The sequence below is a fragment of the Aedes albopictus genome, chromosome 1, assembly GCF_035046485.1.
Source record: "Aedes albopictus strain Foshan chromosome 1, AalbF5, whole genome shotgun sequence".
Lineage (NCBI taxonomy): Eukaryota > Metazoa > Arthropoda > Insecta > Diptera > Culicidae > Aedes > Aedes albopictus.
Window position 1 is genome coordinate 261,088,062 of NC_085136.1, and position 15,404 is coordinate 261,103,465.

The window sequence follows — 15,404 nt, forward strand, 5'->3', positions numbered from 1 at the left end:
TTTGGGTTATAATATTTTTCCGTGTACCCAATACACGTACTGTCACACTTTCTAGACCCCCCCCCTCCCCCAAATGTTGGACGTAATTTTTGAACGTTCCCATAACAAATTTTGTTCGCATTGATCAAAAATTCGAATGTCTGGCAACACATTTTCACCACTTTGACAGTTTATCTTTGCTTTTGGCGTCTGTCTCGCACCTGCACTGAACGAAAGCCCCATCCCGAAATCGACTGATTTGTCAGACCATCCAGTCCAAATAACCAAAATCGTGTTTTGGAATGACGAATCAGTCGTACGGCAATCACCCTGAAAGCAAACGACAATCATCTCATTCGCGTATGAGTCGACGCACGCTGTGTGAATGAGAGTTAGTTGGAAAGCGAGGACAACACAGATGCGTCAAACTTATGCATCGATAGCGTAACAAGTTCCTTGATCGTTGTGCTTGCGACGTTGAGAAATTTTTGTTGCATGTCTTAATTCTAGACATGACATCGTTTTGAAAAGGGTGCCCGAAAGGGTACCCTGATCACTACCTAGCATATCATTTTCGATAGAATGACGAAAATTATTTTGATATCAATCGCTAAAACACGAGGTTTCTCGACCATATGGTAAGCATTCGATTTTCATGCGGCTGTCATCCGATTTTAGGATGACATCATCCGGTCGGTGGGCCATACGGTTTCCGACCGATAGTCGTTAAGGGGCGCGATCGAATCGCTTGTCAGTCGATTTCGGGCGGAGGTTTTCGTTCAGTGTGTACACAAAACTCGCAACCACAGCTGGGAAAAAAGCAAAGAAAAATGCAAACCTAAACAAAAGTGAATCGTGAAGAAAGTTTTTCGTGAAAATTCGTGACCTAAACCAGTTGCCATAAAGTGAAAATCATTTCCGGACAGTTCCACAATCAGCGGCACCATGAACCGCTAGCGTGCGTTAGGAAAAACATTCGTCGTTTTGCCAAAAGGAATCGACCGTGAAATCGACACCCGAATTTTCTGGGAGCGATCGGGAACCACAATAAAACACCGCGGAAAATGATGGATATCTGCCGTCTGACGTCGGACGGTCAACCGGACAGCCTGAAGATGGTGGAAATTGACTTCCAGGCGCTGTGCCGGATATGTGGTGCCCTGGGGGAAAACTTGACGTCGGTGTTCGGGAAGCGGGCGGCCGATCGGCTGCGGGAACGAATCGGCAGGTATTTGCAGATCGAAATCCTGGCCGAGGACTGCCTCCCGACGAAGGTGTGCGACGGCTGCCGGGAGACACTGGATCGGTTTCACGAGCTGTTCGAAAAGTGCCACCGGACGGACGAAAAGTTCCGAACGATGCTGAACTCGAGCGAGGAGTTGAAGGAGGTGGCTGAGGCGGAGGAGGAGGAGGAGAAAGAGGAACGGGATGATGATCGACAGACGAAGCAGATGGTGGTCGAGGAGGAGGCGGTTGAAGTGGCGAGGAAGGAAGCTGAGGTGGAAGTGAGTCCGGCGAAGAAAGCTAAGGAGAACAAGCGGAACTCGAAACAGGAAGACACGACGGAGGATTCACCGGAGAAGAAAGGGTGAGTACAGTTACAGATTATTTCTTCGGGTGTTGGTTTTGGGATAATCGCTTTAATTGGAGCATTATATGCTTGATCGTTCGGAGTCTGTAAGATACTTGGAGATGGCTCTGGCGCGGTAGATCTTCTTTCCCGTTCTACTCGTGGGAATTATTATTTGAATAGTGTCACCTGCGGTGGAGTGCCGAGTAATGTCACTTCTAGCAATAAGTCCACTAATCGGGTGATGTATTCGTTGCAGGGACTTTGCACGGCACTCCATCGACATTGTGACCCTCGACGACATCCTGCTGTCCCCGTCAGAGGAAGAACCCCAGGAGGAGCTCTACGGAGAATATCAGTTCTTGGAGGAAGAAGATCCATCGGAAGATTTGGAATCACTGGAAAATCAACCGTCGGCGCTGCTTCGAGCTCATCCGGTTCCACTGTCCAAGGAACTGGTTGAACAAGGAAAATTTATTTCTGATGGAAAAGTCTTATACAGATGTTCCGACTGCGGCAAGCAGATGGTGTCCCCGTACACGTATCAGGCTCACCTGAGAATTCACAGTGGGGAGCGGCCATTTGCGTGTCCTCACTGTGAGCAGACCTTCCGGATTTCACAGGGACTGAACCGCCATGTCCGGGAAGTACACCAGAAGGTTCGAAACTATTCCTGTGAAGTCTGCGGCAAGCGCTTCGGTAACGGTCGCAATCTAAAAGAGCACCGCTTCCTGCACACGGATGAGAAGCCTTACGTTTGCAACTTGTGTGGAAGCTCCTTCAAACAGAAGGCGTCCCTGCATATGCACCGAAAAATCCACGATTTCAGCCGGAACCACACGTGTTCGGTTTGTTCGAAGTCATTCCTGACTCGATCCAAGTTGCAGTTGCACGAGACGATTCACTCGAATGTTCGGGCTTACAAGTGTGACGAATGTGGCCAGAGTTTCCAGTCCGGACACAATTTGTCCCGACATAAGAAGTGTCACCGTGCAGATTCGGAGACATTCCAGTGTGGCCTTTGCGAAACGGTATTCAAGCAGAGGCGATATCTGATGAGGCATTTGAACAAGCAGCATCAGCAAGAGCAACAGCAGGGTCATGGCGAAGTAATTGATGAAGTTGATCAGAGTAATCGTTAGTAGTATTTAAATTGGAATAATAAATATTTCCAAAAAAAGATTATTTGTCTGTTAAAGAACTATCCCACTATGTACCTACTACTTTTTGCTAAAATATGTTCACTTTTCTTCCAACCGTCAACCAGATTAGACGTTCTTCTTGCGCATTCCCAATAATAACGGGCTCAGGCTATATCGTTTCACAGACATCCGAGTTGATTTTCCGAAGGGTTGCTCTTTCAAACGTTCTATCACATTATTCTCAACACATCTGACCTTGAACATCCTTTGACAGATACGCGTATTTCGAATACCACTTGTAATATTCCTCAGTGTCACTTATCCATCCAGTGAGTGGGTAACTGACATTGAGCCAACAAGTGTCGAGGGTGGAATTAAAAAGCACGAAATTAATTAAACTCATTCGAAAAGGGTATTCTGCTTAAAGGGTTCTAAAAGTCGGTACAAGGTCACACTATTCAGACCCCTTAAGGATTTGCTGGAGAAGTCTCCAAATAATGCCAGGAGGGACCTTGAAAGAACAACAGGAGGAATTGCTGAAGTAACTCCTGATGGAATCTTTAAAAGAACTCGTGGTAGAGCCCCTGAAAGAACTCCTGGACTAATGCCTGCAGGCAGGGATGGCATTCCGCACTAAAAATGTGAACAGTGTTTCTCAATTTCATAGTATAACCGCACATACGTTAACAGACACTCAGGAGCATGACATCACTGCCTGCAGGAACTGCTGTAAGAAATCCTGGTGATTCAACAATCTCTCTTAGAAAGATATCTACAGAGGAATCCCAGAAGGACTTTCAGGAAGAATCCTCAAAGGATTTCTAGAAGAAATCATCGAAGAGTATCCAGGAACAATCCTCGAAGAAATTCTAGGAGGAGACCTCAAAGGAATTCCACGAGGAAACCTCGAAAGAATTTCCTGGAAGAATCCTCGAAGGAATTTCAACAAGACTCCTAGAAAAAAGTCCATTCATCCCCGAATGGTGTCCAGGAGGAATCCCCAAAGGAAGTCCAGGATGAAGCCTCGATGGAAGTCCAGAAGGAATTCGCCACAAAAGCCCTGGAGGAATCCCCGAAGGATGCCCAGAAGGCATTCCCAATTAAATTCTAGGAAGAATCCACAAAGGAATTCCAGAAGAATTCTCAAAATCCCCGCAGGAATTTCAAAAGGAATTCCTGAAGAAATTTCAGAAGGAATCCTCGATGGAAGTCCAGAAAGAATTCTCAACAGAAGTCCTGGAGGAATCCCAGAAGGAATCTGAGGAACTTCTGAAGGAATACCAGAAAGAATCCTCGAAAGACCTCCAGGAGGAATCTCCGTAGAAGGTTCAGGAGAAACCTCCGAAGGTATCAGGTATCAGGTATCAGTAGGTCGGCTCCAGAGGCACGTTCTCCTCCATTTGGGAAGTTTGTGCCATCGCCATGAACACGAGCCTATTCATCATTTACCTGACGGAGAAGGGAAGGAAAAAGGATAGGACAGGAGAAAAGACAGGTAAATGAATAGGATCGTCATTCACGCAAAAGCGTACCACAATGGGTTCACATAGCGTCCTGAAAAGGACACTGTAATAACGCATAAAGCGTAAAGAGAGCCTCTAGCTCTTTACCACAGCGGATCAAGAACAGAAGAAAGTCCTGAAGATTCAGGTTTCTGAAGTCTTACCTTACCGATCAGGCTAAGGCCGGGGTGGCCTCTGCTGTACATAGTAGCCGGCTCCATTCCACTCGGTCCATGGTTGTTTGTCTCCAGTTCCGCACTCTGCGTAGGGTCCGCAGATCGTCCTCCACTTGGTCGACCCACCTAGTTCGCTGCGCACCACGTCTTCTTGTACCGGTCGGATGACTCTCGAGAACCATTTTAGTCCGGTTACTATCCGACAGCCTGATAACGTGACCCACCCACCATAGTCTCTCGATTTTCGCGGTGTGGAAGATGGTTGGTTCTCTCAGCAGCTGATGCAGCTCATGGTTCATTCGCCTTCTCCAAGTCCCGTCTTCCATCTGCAGTCCGCCGTAGATGGTATGCAACACCTTCCGTTCAAAAAAACCTCAAGGGCGCGTTGGTCCTCTGCGCGTAGGGTCCATGTTTCGTGCCCATAGAGGACGACCGGTCTAATCAGCGTTTTATAGATGGTTAACTTCGTGTTACGGCGAACTTTATTCGATCGTAGAGTTCTGCGGAGTCCAAAGTAAGCACGATTTCCTGCCCAGTGAAGAGAATTGTCAGACAAAAGAGGCACAAAACAAGCAACAAAAAAGGTGCGACGATTAGTCTTTATTCCTACTGGTGACAGATAATGACATGATCTCGAAATTTTTTGTTGCAGACAAAACGGAAGCTGAATTTGTTGCGTACTTTTCAACTCGTGAATAATCAATTATTACTAACACAAAGTCGAAACTGTTTGATGATAGAGCTGCACCGGAGTGGCAGTGTTTACCGAATCGAAGTTACCGTTCGAAAATCGCAATGCAAGGCTTAAAAATCTCTAAGCTCGTGATGTATGATGTTAATCCCATTATTTTCAAGTTGGGATAAACTTATGTCGCATGGGTTGTTTTGTCGCAACAAATACAGGTTGCGACATTGTCATTATTGTTGCGCGATGGTTGAAATTTGATTCACTGTTCCTGCCACAATGCGCCTCTGAATTTCTCTGCTGGATTTCATCACCGTCGATATAAATTCGGGGTGGCGGGCGCGGTGATTCCTCCCTGGAGCCCTTTGCCATCATGTACTTTGTCTTCGACACATTAATGAGTAATCCGATTCGCCTGGCTTCACTCTTTAGTCGGATGTACGTTTCCGCCATCGTCTCAAATTTGCGAGCTATAATATCAATATCATCAGCGAAACCAAGCAGCTGAACGGACTTCGTGAAAATCGTCCCACTCGTGTTTATTCCCGCTCTCCTTATTACACCATCTAACGCAATGTTGAACAGCAAGCACGAAAGACCATCACCTTTCCGTAACCCTCTGCGAGATTCGAAGGGACTCGAGAGTGTCCTTGATACTCGAACTACGCACATCACTCGATCCATCGTCGCCTTGATCAATCGTATCAGTTTATCCGGGAATCCGTATTCGTGCATAATCTGCCATAGCTGTTCTCGATCGATTGTATCATACGCCGATTTGAAATCGATGAACAAGTGATGTGGGGTACGTTGTATTCGCGGCATTTCTGCAACACCTGGCGGATGGCGAACATCTGATCCGTTGTAGCGCGTTCACCCATGAATCCAGCCTGATATTGCCCCACGAACTCTCTTGCAATCGGTGATATACGGCGGCATAAAATTTGAGAGAGTATCTTGTAGGCAGCGCTCAGTAGTGTGATCGCGCGGTAGTTCCCGCAATCCAACTTGTCGCCCTTTTTGTAGATGTAGATATGTAGATTCCATCCATTCCTCCGGTAATACTTCCTCCTCCCAAATCTTGGTAATGACCCAGTGTAGTGCTCTCACCAGTGCTTCTCCACCGTATTTTAGAAGCTCGCTTGGTAGTTGATCTGCCCCAGCGGCTTTGTTGTTTTCAACCGGCCAACCTCCTCCTTAATTTCTTGGAGGTCAGGGGCCGGAAGTCTTTTGTCCTGTGCACATACTCCTAGATCTGTTACCACGCCACCTTCGGTACTTGCAACGTCGCCATTGAGGTGCTCATCGTAATGCTGCCGCCACCTCTCGACCACCTCACGCTCGCTCGTGAGAATATTCCCGTGATTATCTCGGCACATGTCGGCTTGTGGCACGAAGCCTCTGCGTGAGCGGTTCAGCTTCTCGTAGAACTTTCGTGTGTCCTTAGCGCGGTACAGCTACAGCTTCGCGATCTCGTTCTTCATGCTTGCGCTTCTTCATCCGGAATACTGAGTTCTGCCTGTTCCGCGCCTGTTTGTAACGTGCCTCGTTCGCTCTCGTACGGTGTTGCAGCATTCTCGCCGCATTCTTCTCGTTTTTCAACTGTTCACATTCGCCGTCGTACCAGTCGTTTCTGTGATTCGGAGTCGCGAAACCTAGTGCTGTAGCCGAGGTACTTCTTCTTCTTCTTCTTTATGGCTCGACGTTCGCATTGGAACTAGGCCTGCCTTTCTTCAACTTAGTGTTCTTAGAGCACTTCCACAGTTATTAATTGAAGGGCTTTCTTTGCCTGCCATTGCATGAATTTTGTAACATTGTGTGGCAAGTACAATGATACTCTATGCCCAGGGAGTCAAGAAAATTTTCTCGATCGGAACGGGAATCGAACCCGCCGTCTCCGGATTGGCGATCCATAGCCTTAACCACTAGGCTATCTGGAGACCCCGAGGTACTGCCTGTGGTTGATCGGATGTCCCTCCAGCCATCTACAAGTGTAGCTGCGCCAAGCTGCTCTTCCGTTGGTAGGGCCACTGCTAACTGCTGCGCGTAGTCTTGAGTCACCTCTACGTTACGAAGTTGCTCGATGTTGAGCCGCGGCGTTCGACTTCGACGCGTGGTGATAACTGTCGAAGGTTTGGGCGCATGCATACAGCGACTAAGTAGTGATCCGAATCTATATTCGCACTGCGGTATGTGCGGACGTTGGTTACACACTTAAATTCAGAAATTGATCTCGGTAAACTGTTTACCGAGAATCCAACAGCTGATATCTCGGTAAAATATTTACTGATTCTCGGTAAAATCTTTACCGAGTTTTCGGTAAACCATTACCGAGTCTCGGTGAACTTTGCCGAGATCTCGGTAGAAAGTTGGATTACCGAGATCTCGGCAAAGTTTTAACGACATCTCGGTAAAACTTTTACCGAGATTCAGTAAAAATCATTACCGAATTCTCGGCTGTTGGATTTTCGGCAATCCGTTTACTGAGGTCGGCGATTTAATTTAAGTGTGTATATCCGAGAAGAATTTACAATAGAGTTAATAAACTATAGAGGAAGAATGTCGCTGGCGTCGCTGAAGCAAAATCTTTTGCTGGCGGGGATAGGCAGGGATATAAGTGTCAAAACGAAAAAGTATGCAGTTTGACAGATAGATACCCGGGATGTTTGCGAAGGAGAACAAAGGGAACAGCAGCGACATTCGTCCTCTATAGTTTTTTAACTGTATTGAATTTACCGTCGATTAGAACGTGGTCGATTTGATTTTCTGTTTGATGGTCGGGTGATCTCCAAGTGGCTTTGTGGATATCTTTGCGGGGGAAGAAGGTGCTTCGGACTACCATACCACGGGAGGCTGCAAAGTTTACGCATCGCTGGCCGTTATCATTCGATACGGCGTGCAGGCTGTTTCGCCCGATTACCGGTCTGTACATTTCCTCCCTTCCTACCTGCGCGTTCATGTCGCCGACAACGATTTTCACGTCACGCGGCGAGCAACCATCGTATGTTTGCTCTAACTGCGCGTAGAACGCTTCTTTCTCGTCATCGGGTCTCCCTTCGTGTGGGCAGTGGACGTTGATGATGCTGTAGTTGAAGAAACGGCCCTTAACTCTCAACATGTACATCCTTGCGTTGATCGGCTGCCACCCGATCACACGTTGTCGCATCTTGCCCAACACTATAAATCCTGTTCCCAGTTCATTGGTGGTGCCACAGCTTTGGTAGAAGGTAGCCGCTCGATGCCCGCTTTTCCACACTTTCTGTCCAGTCCAACAAAGTTCCTGCAACGCCACGATGTTGAAGTTGCGGGGATGTAGTTCATCGTAGATTATCCTGTCACATCCTGCGAAACCTAGTGACTTGCAATTCCATGTTCCAAGTTTCCAATCGTAGTCCTTATTTCGTCGCGTGGGTCTTTGCCGATTGTATCGAGTCGTATTTTCTCCTATGTTATTCGCAATGGGGATTTTTACGGGTGGCTTATTGGGCCTACGCCAACACTCCTGTCTCGCCGGAGGGCCATCGTGCTAGTTCTGTTTAACGTCCCAACCAACACTGGGACAACCACGCTGATGGGGCTACCACCTTGGATCTAGCTGGGCGTGGTGCAGCGTTTCTTACTCAGCCGCTGGATGCCAGAACAGACGCTGTTTGAGCCGCACCTCCTTGGTGAATAGACGCTCGGGTCGTACCTCGTCAATCTAGCTGAAGTCAGAAGGACAACAGTGCCCAGGCTGCACTACCAGCTAAGCACACAACTCTTAGCTGGCGGTCTTTGTCATCGCTTGACCCCTGAAAGCATGAGGTAGGAACTTGTGAGGACCAGAGCTATATTGGACGCTCTCCTTATCGACTCACCGTTTTGCAGCCCAGGTAGTAGACACCCTGTAACTTTTGCCAGATCGTTTTGTACCTGGTACACTCATCTTACACGCTGCCCTCCAAGTCTCCTTGTACCATTCGGGTCTCTTGTGAACACCAGCTTTGCAGGGTTGTTTTCCGGCATTCTCACAACATCGTATCCTTCCAGCTTTTGCGAACTTTCGGATGCTAGGTCGCCGTAAAGTGCAGCGAGCTCGTGGTTCATTCTTCGCCGCCTGTTGGAACGTTTTCGGATTCCTTAGTTGTAGCACGCCGTTTTGAGGTTAAGTTTAGCAACACGCAGAAAAAAGTTGTATATTTGAATCAAATGCATAACCACTTTGTTTCAAATTCAATACTGTTTTTTTAAATCAAAGCATATTGATATTTGAGTCTAATACTAGACGACTTTGATTCTAAAATAAATGTATTAGAAACAAAGTCGTTGTGTTTTTGATTTAAAAAAATGACTACTTTGAAATAAATATAACATTTTGGACAAGTCTATCCGCTGCCATTTTGTTTTTTTTTGTCATAAAGCGGAAAAATGAACTTGCTCGACGAAATTGTCGAAGGAGAGATCATAGTTAAAACATAAGAAACATCTATTTTATTGAAAACTTGCTTTGTCGGATGACACAGAGAGTGCCTTCAGTGGTAAGTACAAAAAAGTACAACGTACAACTATTATTTATTTATAAAATTCATATCGCTCCTTCCAGATAACAGTAACACGGGATAATCGAGCACAAGGAAGTCCAGGAAATAATAAAGAAAAGGCCAGGTAAGCATCTACAGTAGTAGTAACTGCTGTTCATAAAATTATGTTTGCTAAGGAAACCCTTTTTGTTTGACAGAATCTTCCTCCGCTATCTATTGAATCTTCCGCCAAATCTGCATCTGTAACTACGCCGCCTCCACTTCTGCTGGCTGTTGCTAATGTAACTACAACTGCACAAGAGCTTACGTGTACTACAAACAACAGCAAAAGGATAAGGTCCATCATCGAAAAATATAAAAATGAACAATACTTGAAACTATTGTTGAAATTGCCTAGTAATGTAAAATATAGTAAATATTGCACCCTAAAAGTGTTATTCATTTTTATTGGATTATCTGCTTTGATTGAATACGATCTCATAACTAATGAGAGCATTCCGATCTTGTGCTCTCAATATTTATTAGATCGCAATCAATCAATGAAGATAATCCATTAAAAACATATTTTTATGAAAATAAAAAGAAAATCGGGTTAAGTACGGTTCCTTTGAATTTCACTAAAAATTTGCATCCTTTGACAGATACGTATTTCGACCTCAACTGTAAGGTCGTCTTCAGTGTCTTGTACTTGACTCGACTATTTTTATGGTCTTTTTGAAATATATTACTATCAAATAATATTATTTTTAAAATAAATAAATTTTGTATTTGAATCAAAAATTTGCGTTTTTTGATTCAAAAATAAATATTTTTGAAGTAAAGTAGTAATATATTTGTTTCAATGAAATTTAATATTAGAATCAAATATTTTCCACTTTGAATTTACATTCAGGCTATGCGAGCTAGACTTAAAAACAACAAAATAAATGCTTTTAAGCTAATACTCGCTGTCATTGATTCAATAAAAATCTCACTTAGGCCGTGGATCAATGATATTTTATTTTTGTTTCAAAGTCGTTTTTTTAGACTTCAATATATATTTTTCTGCGTGAAGCTCACATCTGTATTTTTAACAAAGTTCTTGTTAGGCTACGAATATAATATACAGAAAACTGTTAACTTACAATTGGTCCCCTTTGGTTTAATTCACTTTAATTCAACAGGATGACGGTCTAATTTATATAATTTTCAAAAATAGTCCACTCTACCCTTTTTGTATAACAAGCAAAGAAGTGGTTTGAGAAATATGAGAATGTCTTCTGACTTCTGTCAACGTTTGACATCTAAGAGATAAGTGACATTTCAACACACGAACACTAGCGCAAATTTTTCATGACACAAAAGTGCACGCCGATTGAAAGGCTATTCAGATGGCATATACAAATATTACCCAATCTAATTGGGTAAAACGGGTAAATAATGATAAAACCAACGTCCGGGGCAAGAGTGCAAATATTTTCCTCGCAGTTTCACAACTACATCTACAAAAAAGGCACGCATACATTTGAACGTGATTACCTCTATTGGGGAAATATTAGTGACATGAAACAGTGTTGCGCGTTATCGGTTGGCAGTGGCGTAGGGTTGCCCCCAGCAACGCCATTCACCGTTCCTCTGCACACCGCCAGAAATGGTCCTAAGCACCCGACGGTCGAACCCTTCGAGTGCTTGCATGTCCAGCTCTCGTGCCCGTAGAGAACCGCCGGTTTTATCAGCTTCTTGTACATGGTGCATTTGATGCTGTGGTGATTTTTTTTACCGCAGGTTCTTGTGGAGCCCGATTTCCACTGATGATGCGCCTTCGTATTTCGCGGCTAACGTTGTTGTCTGCCGTTAATAAGGATCCGAGGTAGACGAATTCTTCTACAACCTCGAACGTGTCCCCGTCTATCGTAACACTGTTGCCTAGACTTGCCCTGTCGTTCCCTGTTACGTGAGAATGGTATTGCGAACCCCTGAGCCGAGTCCTCCGAATGTGTCGGACTCTGTTTTGTGTTGTCAATCTTCGGTGTTTTCTGCTTAGCGTTGTGTTTACCGAATGCTTGTAGCAATCAAACAATGCGAACTAGCAATAACACGGGCGCAAAGAACCAATTTTGTTCTTTGGCAGAAAAACACCGAAGATGTAAGTAATTATATCAGGGCCGGATTTAAGGGGGGGCCAGGGGGGCCATGGCCCCGGGCCCCCACATTTTAGGGGCCCCCACAAAATCTAACTTCAAATGGGAATCGGAAAAAAGTAGTGCTAGAAACATCCTGTTTTAATTTTTATCACAAGTACTTCTACTATCAAGATGTGTCTGAAATATTTTGCTTCAAATTAGAAAGAAGCAGATATCTGCTTTTTTATAAAATTTCAAACTTCTTCTGAAAGTTGTTAAGATTTTTATGGTTCGGAATGATCATCTTTACCTGAATTCTGGATGAAATCTTAAACTCTATGGGATAGAGAGTCGAAAATTTTACTTATAATTCTATTCAAAATAAAACAGAAATTCCATCAGGAACTCATTATGGATTTCCGATGAAACTTCTTCAGCAGCTTTTAGTTGAATTTCCGCTAAAATACCACTATGGATTTTTTGCCTCTTGAAGTTTCACAAGGAGTTCTTAACAATTATTTTGCGCGTACACCAGAAACACCTCTCGTAGTCGCGTTAGAAATGTTTATGCTCAAGTTCCACAAAAAAAGAAACTTGGTAATCGGTTAGCAACTCTATAGGTTTCATCAATGATTCCGCAAGAAATTCTATTTGGAGCTTTTGCAATAACGGCCCCAAAGATAGCGCAATAAATTTTATTTGAAATTTATCGAAAATGTCTCCTTTCAGTAACAAATTTTGAAAACGACGTATAATCAATGCTACACCATTGATTATACGTCGTTTTCAAAATTTGTTTCTGCTTTAAAATCTATTTTTAAATTTCTTAAAGGGCTTTCTCATGAATTTCGACTTGATCGATGGAATCTAATACTATTAACACTCTCGGATAAAGCGTTATTTACTTGTTAGAATTTCTTTTATAATCAACTTCAGACTAGATTTTCATTTTTGGATATCTGTTATACTTAGATTGCCTTTTTTTTAGTTACGCTAATTAAGCTAGATTAATTTCTCCAATAACTACCCTAATTTATGGAAGAATATTTCATATTTTCTGAATTTTTCTACAATGAAAAAAAAAGAAATATCCGCTAAAAAGAGGGCCCCCGCAACACTGTGGCCCCGGGCCCCCACATTTGTAAATTCGGCCCTGAATTATATGATTGTTTATTGTGATGTTACTTATAATGTGAATAAATTTTAGCTTTATAGCATGGGTCAACATGGAATGCTGTTGTTTAATCGTTACGCCCTGCGCCTGCTGAAAGATCGGTGCCTGCTCTGCTATTCGTAATATTCCCGGTTCCACCTGCCAGAATATACTTTGTTTTTGACGCGTTCACCATCAGTCCGACCTTTGTTGATTCACGTTTCAGGCGGGTGTACAGTTCTGTCACCGTTGTAAATTTTCTTGCAATAATGTCCATGTCCTCTGCGAAACAGACAGATTGGCCGGATTTCGTGATTTCGGCTGTTGAGCCCGGCTCGTTGCAAAACACCTTCTAGTGCGATATTGAACAGCAGGCATGATAGTCCATCACCTTGTCGCAGTATCCGGCGAGATTCGAGTGAAACCCTTACGCATTTTTTTACACCGTCCTTCGTCGCTTTCATCAGTCTAGTGAGCTTCCCGAAGAATCCGTTCTCGTCCATTCTGTGCGGTCGATACTGTCGTACGCCGCCTTGAAGTCGATGAAAAGGTGGAGCGTTGGAACCTGATATTCGCGGCATTTTTGGAGGATTTGCCGCACGGTGAAGATCTGATCCGTTGTCGAGCGGCCATCTACGAAGCCGGCTTGATAACTTCCCACAAACCCATTCACTTTCACAGAAGATGATCTGGGACAGCACTTTGTAGGCGGCATTCAGAATTGTGAGCACTCGAAAGTTCTCACACTCCAACTTGTCACTCTTCTTGTACATAGATGGCCCTAATGAAAATGATAGCGATAATGATTGTATCATTCTGTGTATGATCAAGATGATAGCCCAAAGCGGTTGTTACGTGCTGCATCATATTTTTCTATTAGATTTGCTTGATTTCGTTGTTGAGGCTGCGCCGTCATGAGCCTCTGGGTCTGCCTCTGCTGCGATGTCCTGCTGGGTTCCAATCTAACGCTTGCTTGCAGGTTTCGTTTCCGCCCCTGCGTAGAGTGTGGCCGACCCACCTCCACTTTCGCTCCCGAATTTCTGTCGCTATCGGCTTTTGATGACATCGACGATTGGGCTCCACGTTGGAGATCCAATTGTGAGGCCACCATGCACGAAATATATACCGCAGGCATCTATTGATGAAGAACTGCAGCCGTTGCGTGTTCTCCACTGATACACACCAGGTTTCACTGGCGTATAGCAGCACAGATTTCACGTTCGAGTTGATTATTTAGAATTTGGTGCGTCGGCTAATCTGATTGTTTTACCATACGTTTCTTAAACTCGCAAAAGCAGCCCTCGCCTTCTTGATCCGAGCACCTATGTCGATTGCCTGATTGCCCAGCTATAGTAAAGCTGGAATGATTGACCGTGTCTTCATCCAACGATTTGGTCTTGTTGACGTTGATGGTAAGACCTGCCGCTGAGGAGCGATTGGCAAGATCATCGAGCTTGCTCTGCATATTAGAGCGCCTTTGAGCTAGGAGAGCAGTGTGTGGATTTTTATCGCGAACCACTGAATGGTCCATGCTCAGCAAGTGATACATTCGCGAATGTAACATTTCATGAACCAACATGATCGGGAACGCTCCCCGAAATGCTGTTCATTCTCTTGCCCGGTTCGATACGAGAGCGCAATCAAGAGAGAAGATGCTCGATGACTCTAATGAAAGCGATGCATTCGGTAAGAATATTTTATTGTCATAATTCTTTTTTTATTGTGACTACACAACCTGCAACGTCATGAATACAGTTAAATTAAATAGTATTTCACGTTTTTAAAGCGAAAACGCATTAAATACTGATGAAAATAACGATTATTCACAGTTGCCCCAAGCCAACGATGAGCGATCATCGGTAAGTGTTACACTTAGCGATGCCCGCTCATCGCCGCAGCTTGTTTATATCGGAGTATCCTCTTTGTGTTCCTTCGTGAACCATGCGACTCGACGAGAGAACATACACCGCTTGGTAATTGAAACAGAACCAACAGAAGGGAAGAAAAACTGCCGAGTGGTTCACTGATCACTTTTTCGTCCAAACACTGTAGGAGAGCAACGTCATCAGCCAATTCGAAGTCATTTAGGTGCTCCATGGTAATGGGCTGCCACAGAAATCCACGATTTGGTTCATGGTCAATCGCACCAACTAGGATCTCGTCGATTACGATGAGGAACAGTAGCGGTGATAGTATACATCCTTGCCTAACTCCAGCAACGACCCGGATGGGATCGGACAAAACACCGTTGTGCAGTACTCTGCACGAAAATGCCCTGTACTGTGCTTCAATGAGGCCGATGATTTTCTCAGGGAGACCCTTGCGCCTGAGGGCTTTCCACATGTTTTCCTTGATAATAATTGTAGAAAAAATCTACTTTAAAAGATTTCCGAACGTCACATTGTTGTAATAAGTTTCGGAATTGAGTCATAGACAAATGAATTAAACAATTTCCAGATGAGTGAAAATATCCTTAACTAGATGCCATTCATATTAACATATATTTGACCAGAAATCTCTTATAAACCGCGCCACTCAGTTTTCAACCGATTGACATCCAAAATGCACGGCACAA

The 15,404-nt window shown here is 44.3% G+C and overlaps 1 protein-coding gene across 2 annotated transcripts in view; it reads left to right on the forward strand.

Annotated features, from left to right (window-relative positions):
• Positions 1-770: 770 nt before the first annotated feature.
• The window catches only part of LOC109416914 (zinc finger and SCAN domain-containing protein 12), a 29,131-nt gene continuing 14,497 nt past the window's right edge, over positions 771-15,404 (forward strand). Inside the window, exons 1-2 of one of the 2 annotated variants that reach the window (XM_062846700.1) lie at positions 771-1,567; positions 1,809-7,067. In XM_062846700.1, the coding sequence (XP_062702684.1) occupies positions 1,044-1,567; positions 1,809-2,691 (1,407 nt within the window). In that variant the 5' untranslated portion in view covers positions 771-1,043 and the 3' untranslated portion in view covers positions 2,692-7,067. Of the gene's footprint in view, positions 1,568-1,808; positions 7,068-15,404 lie in introns of those variants that run through there. The other variant, XM_019691034.3, reaches the window with a different exon arrangement.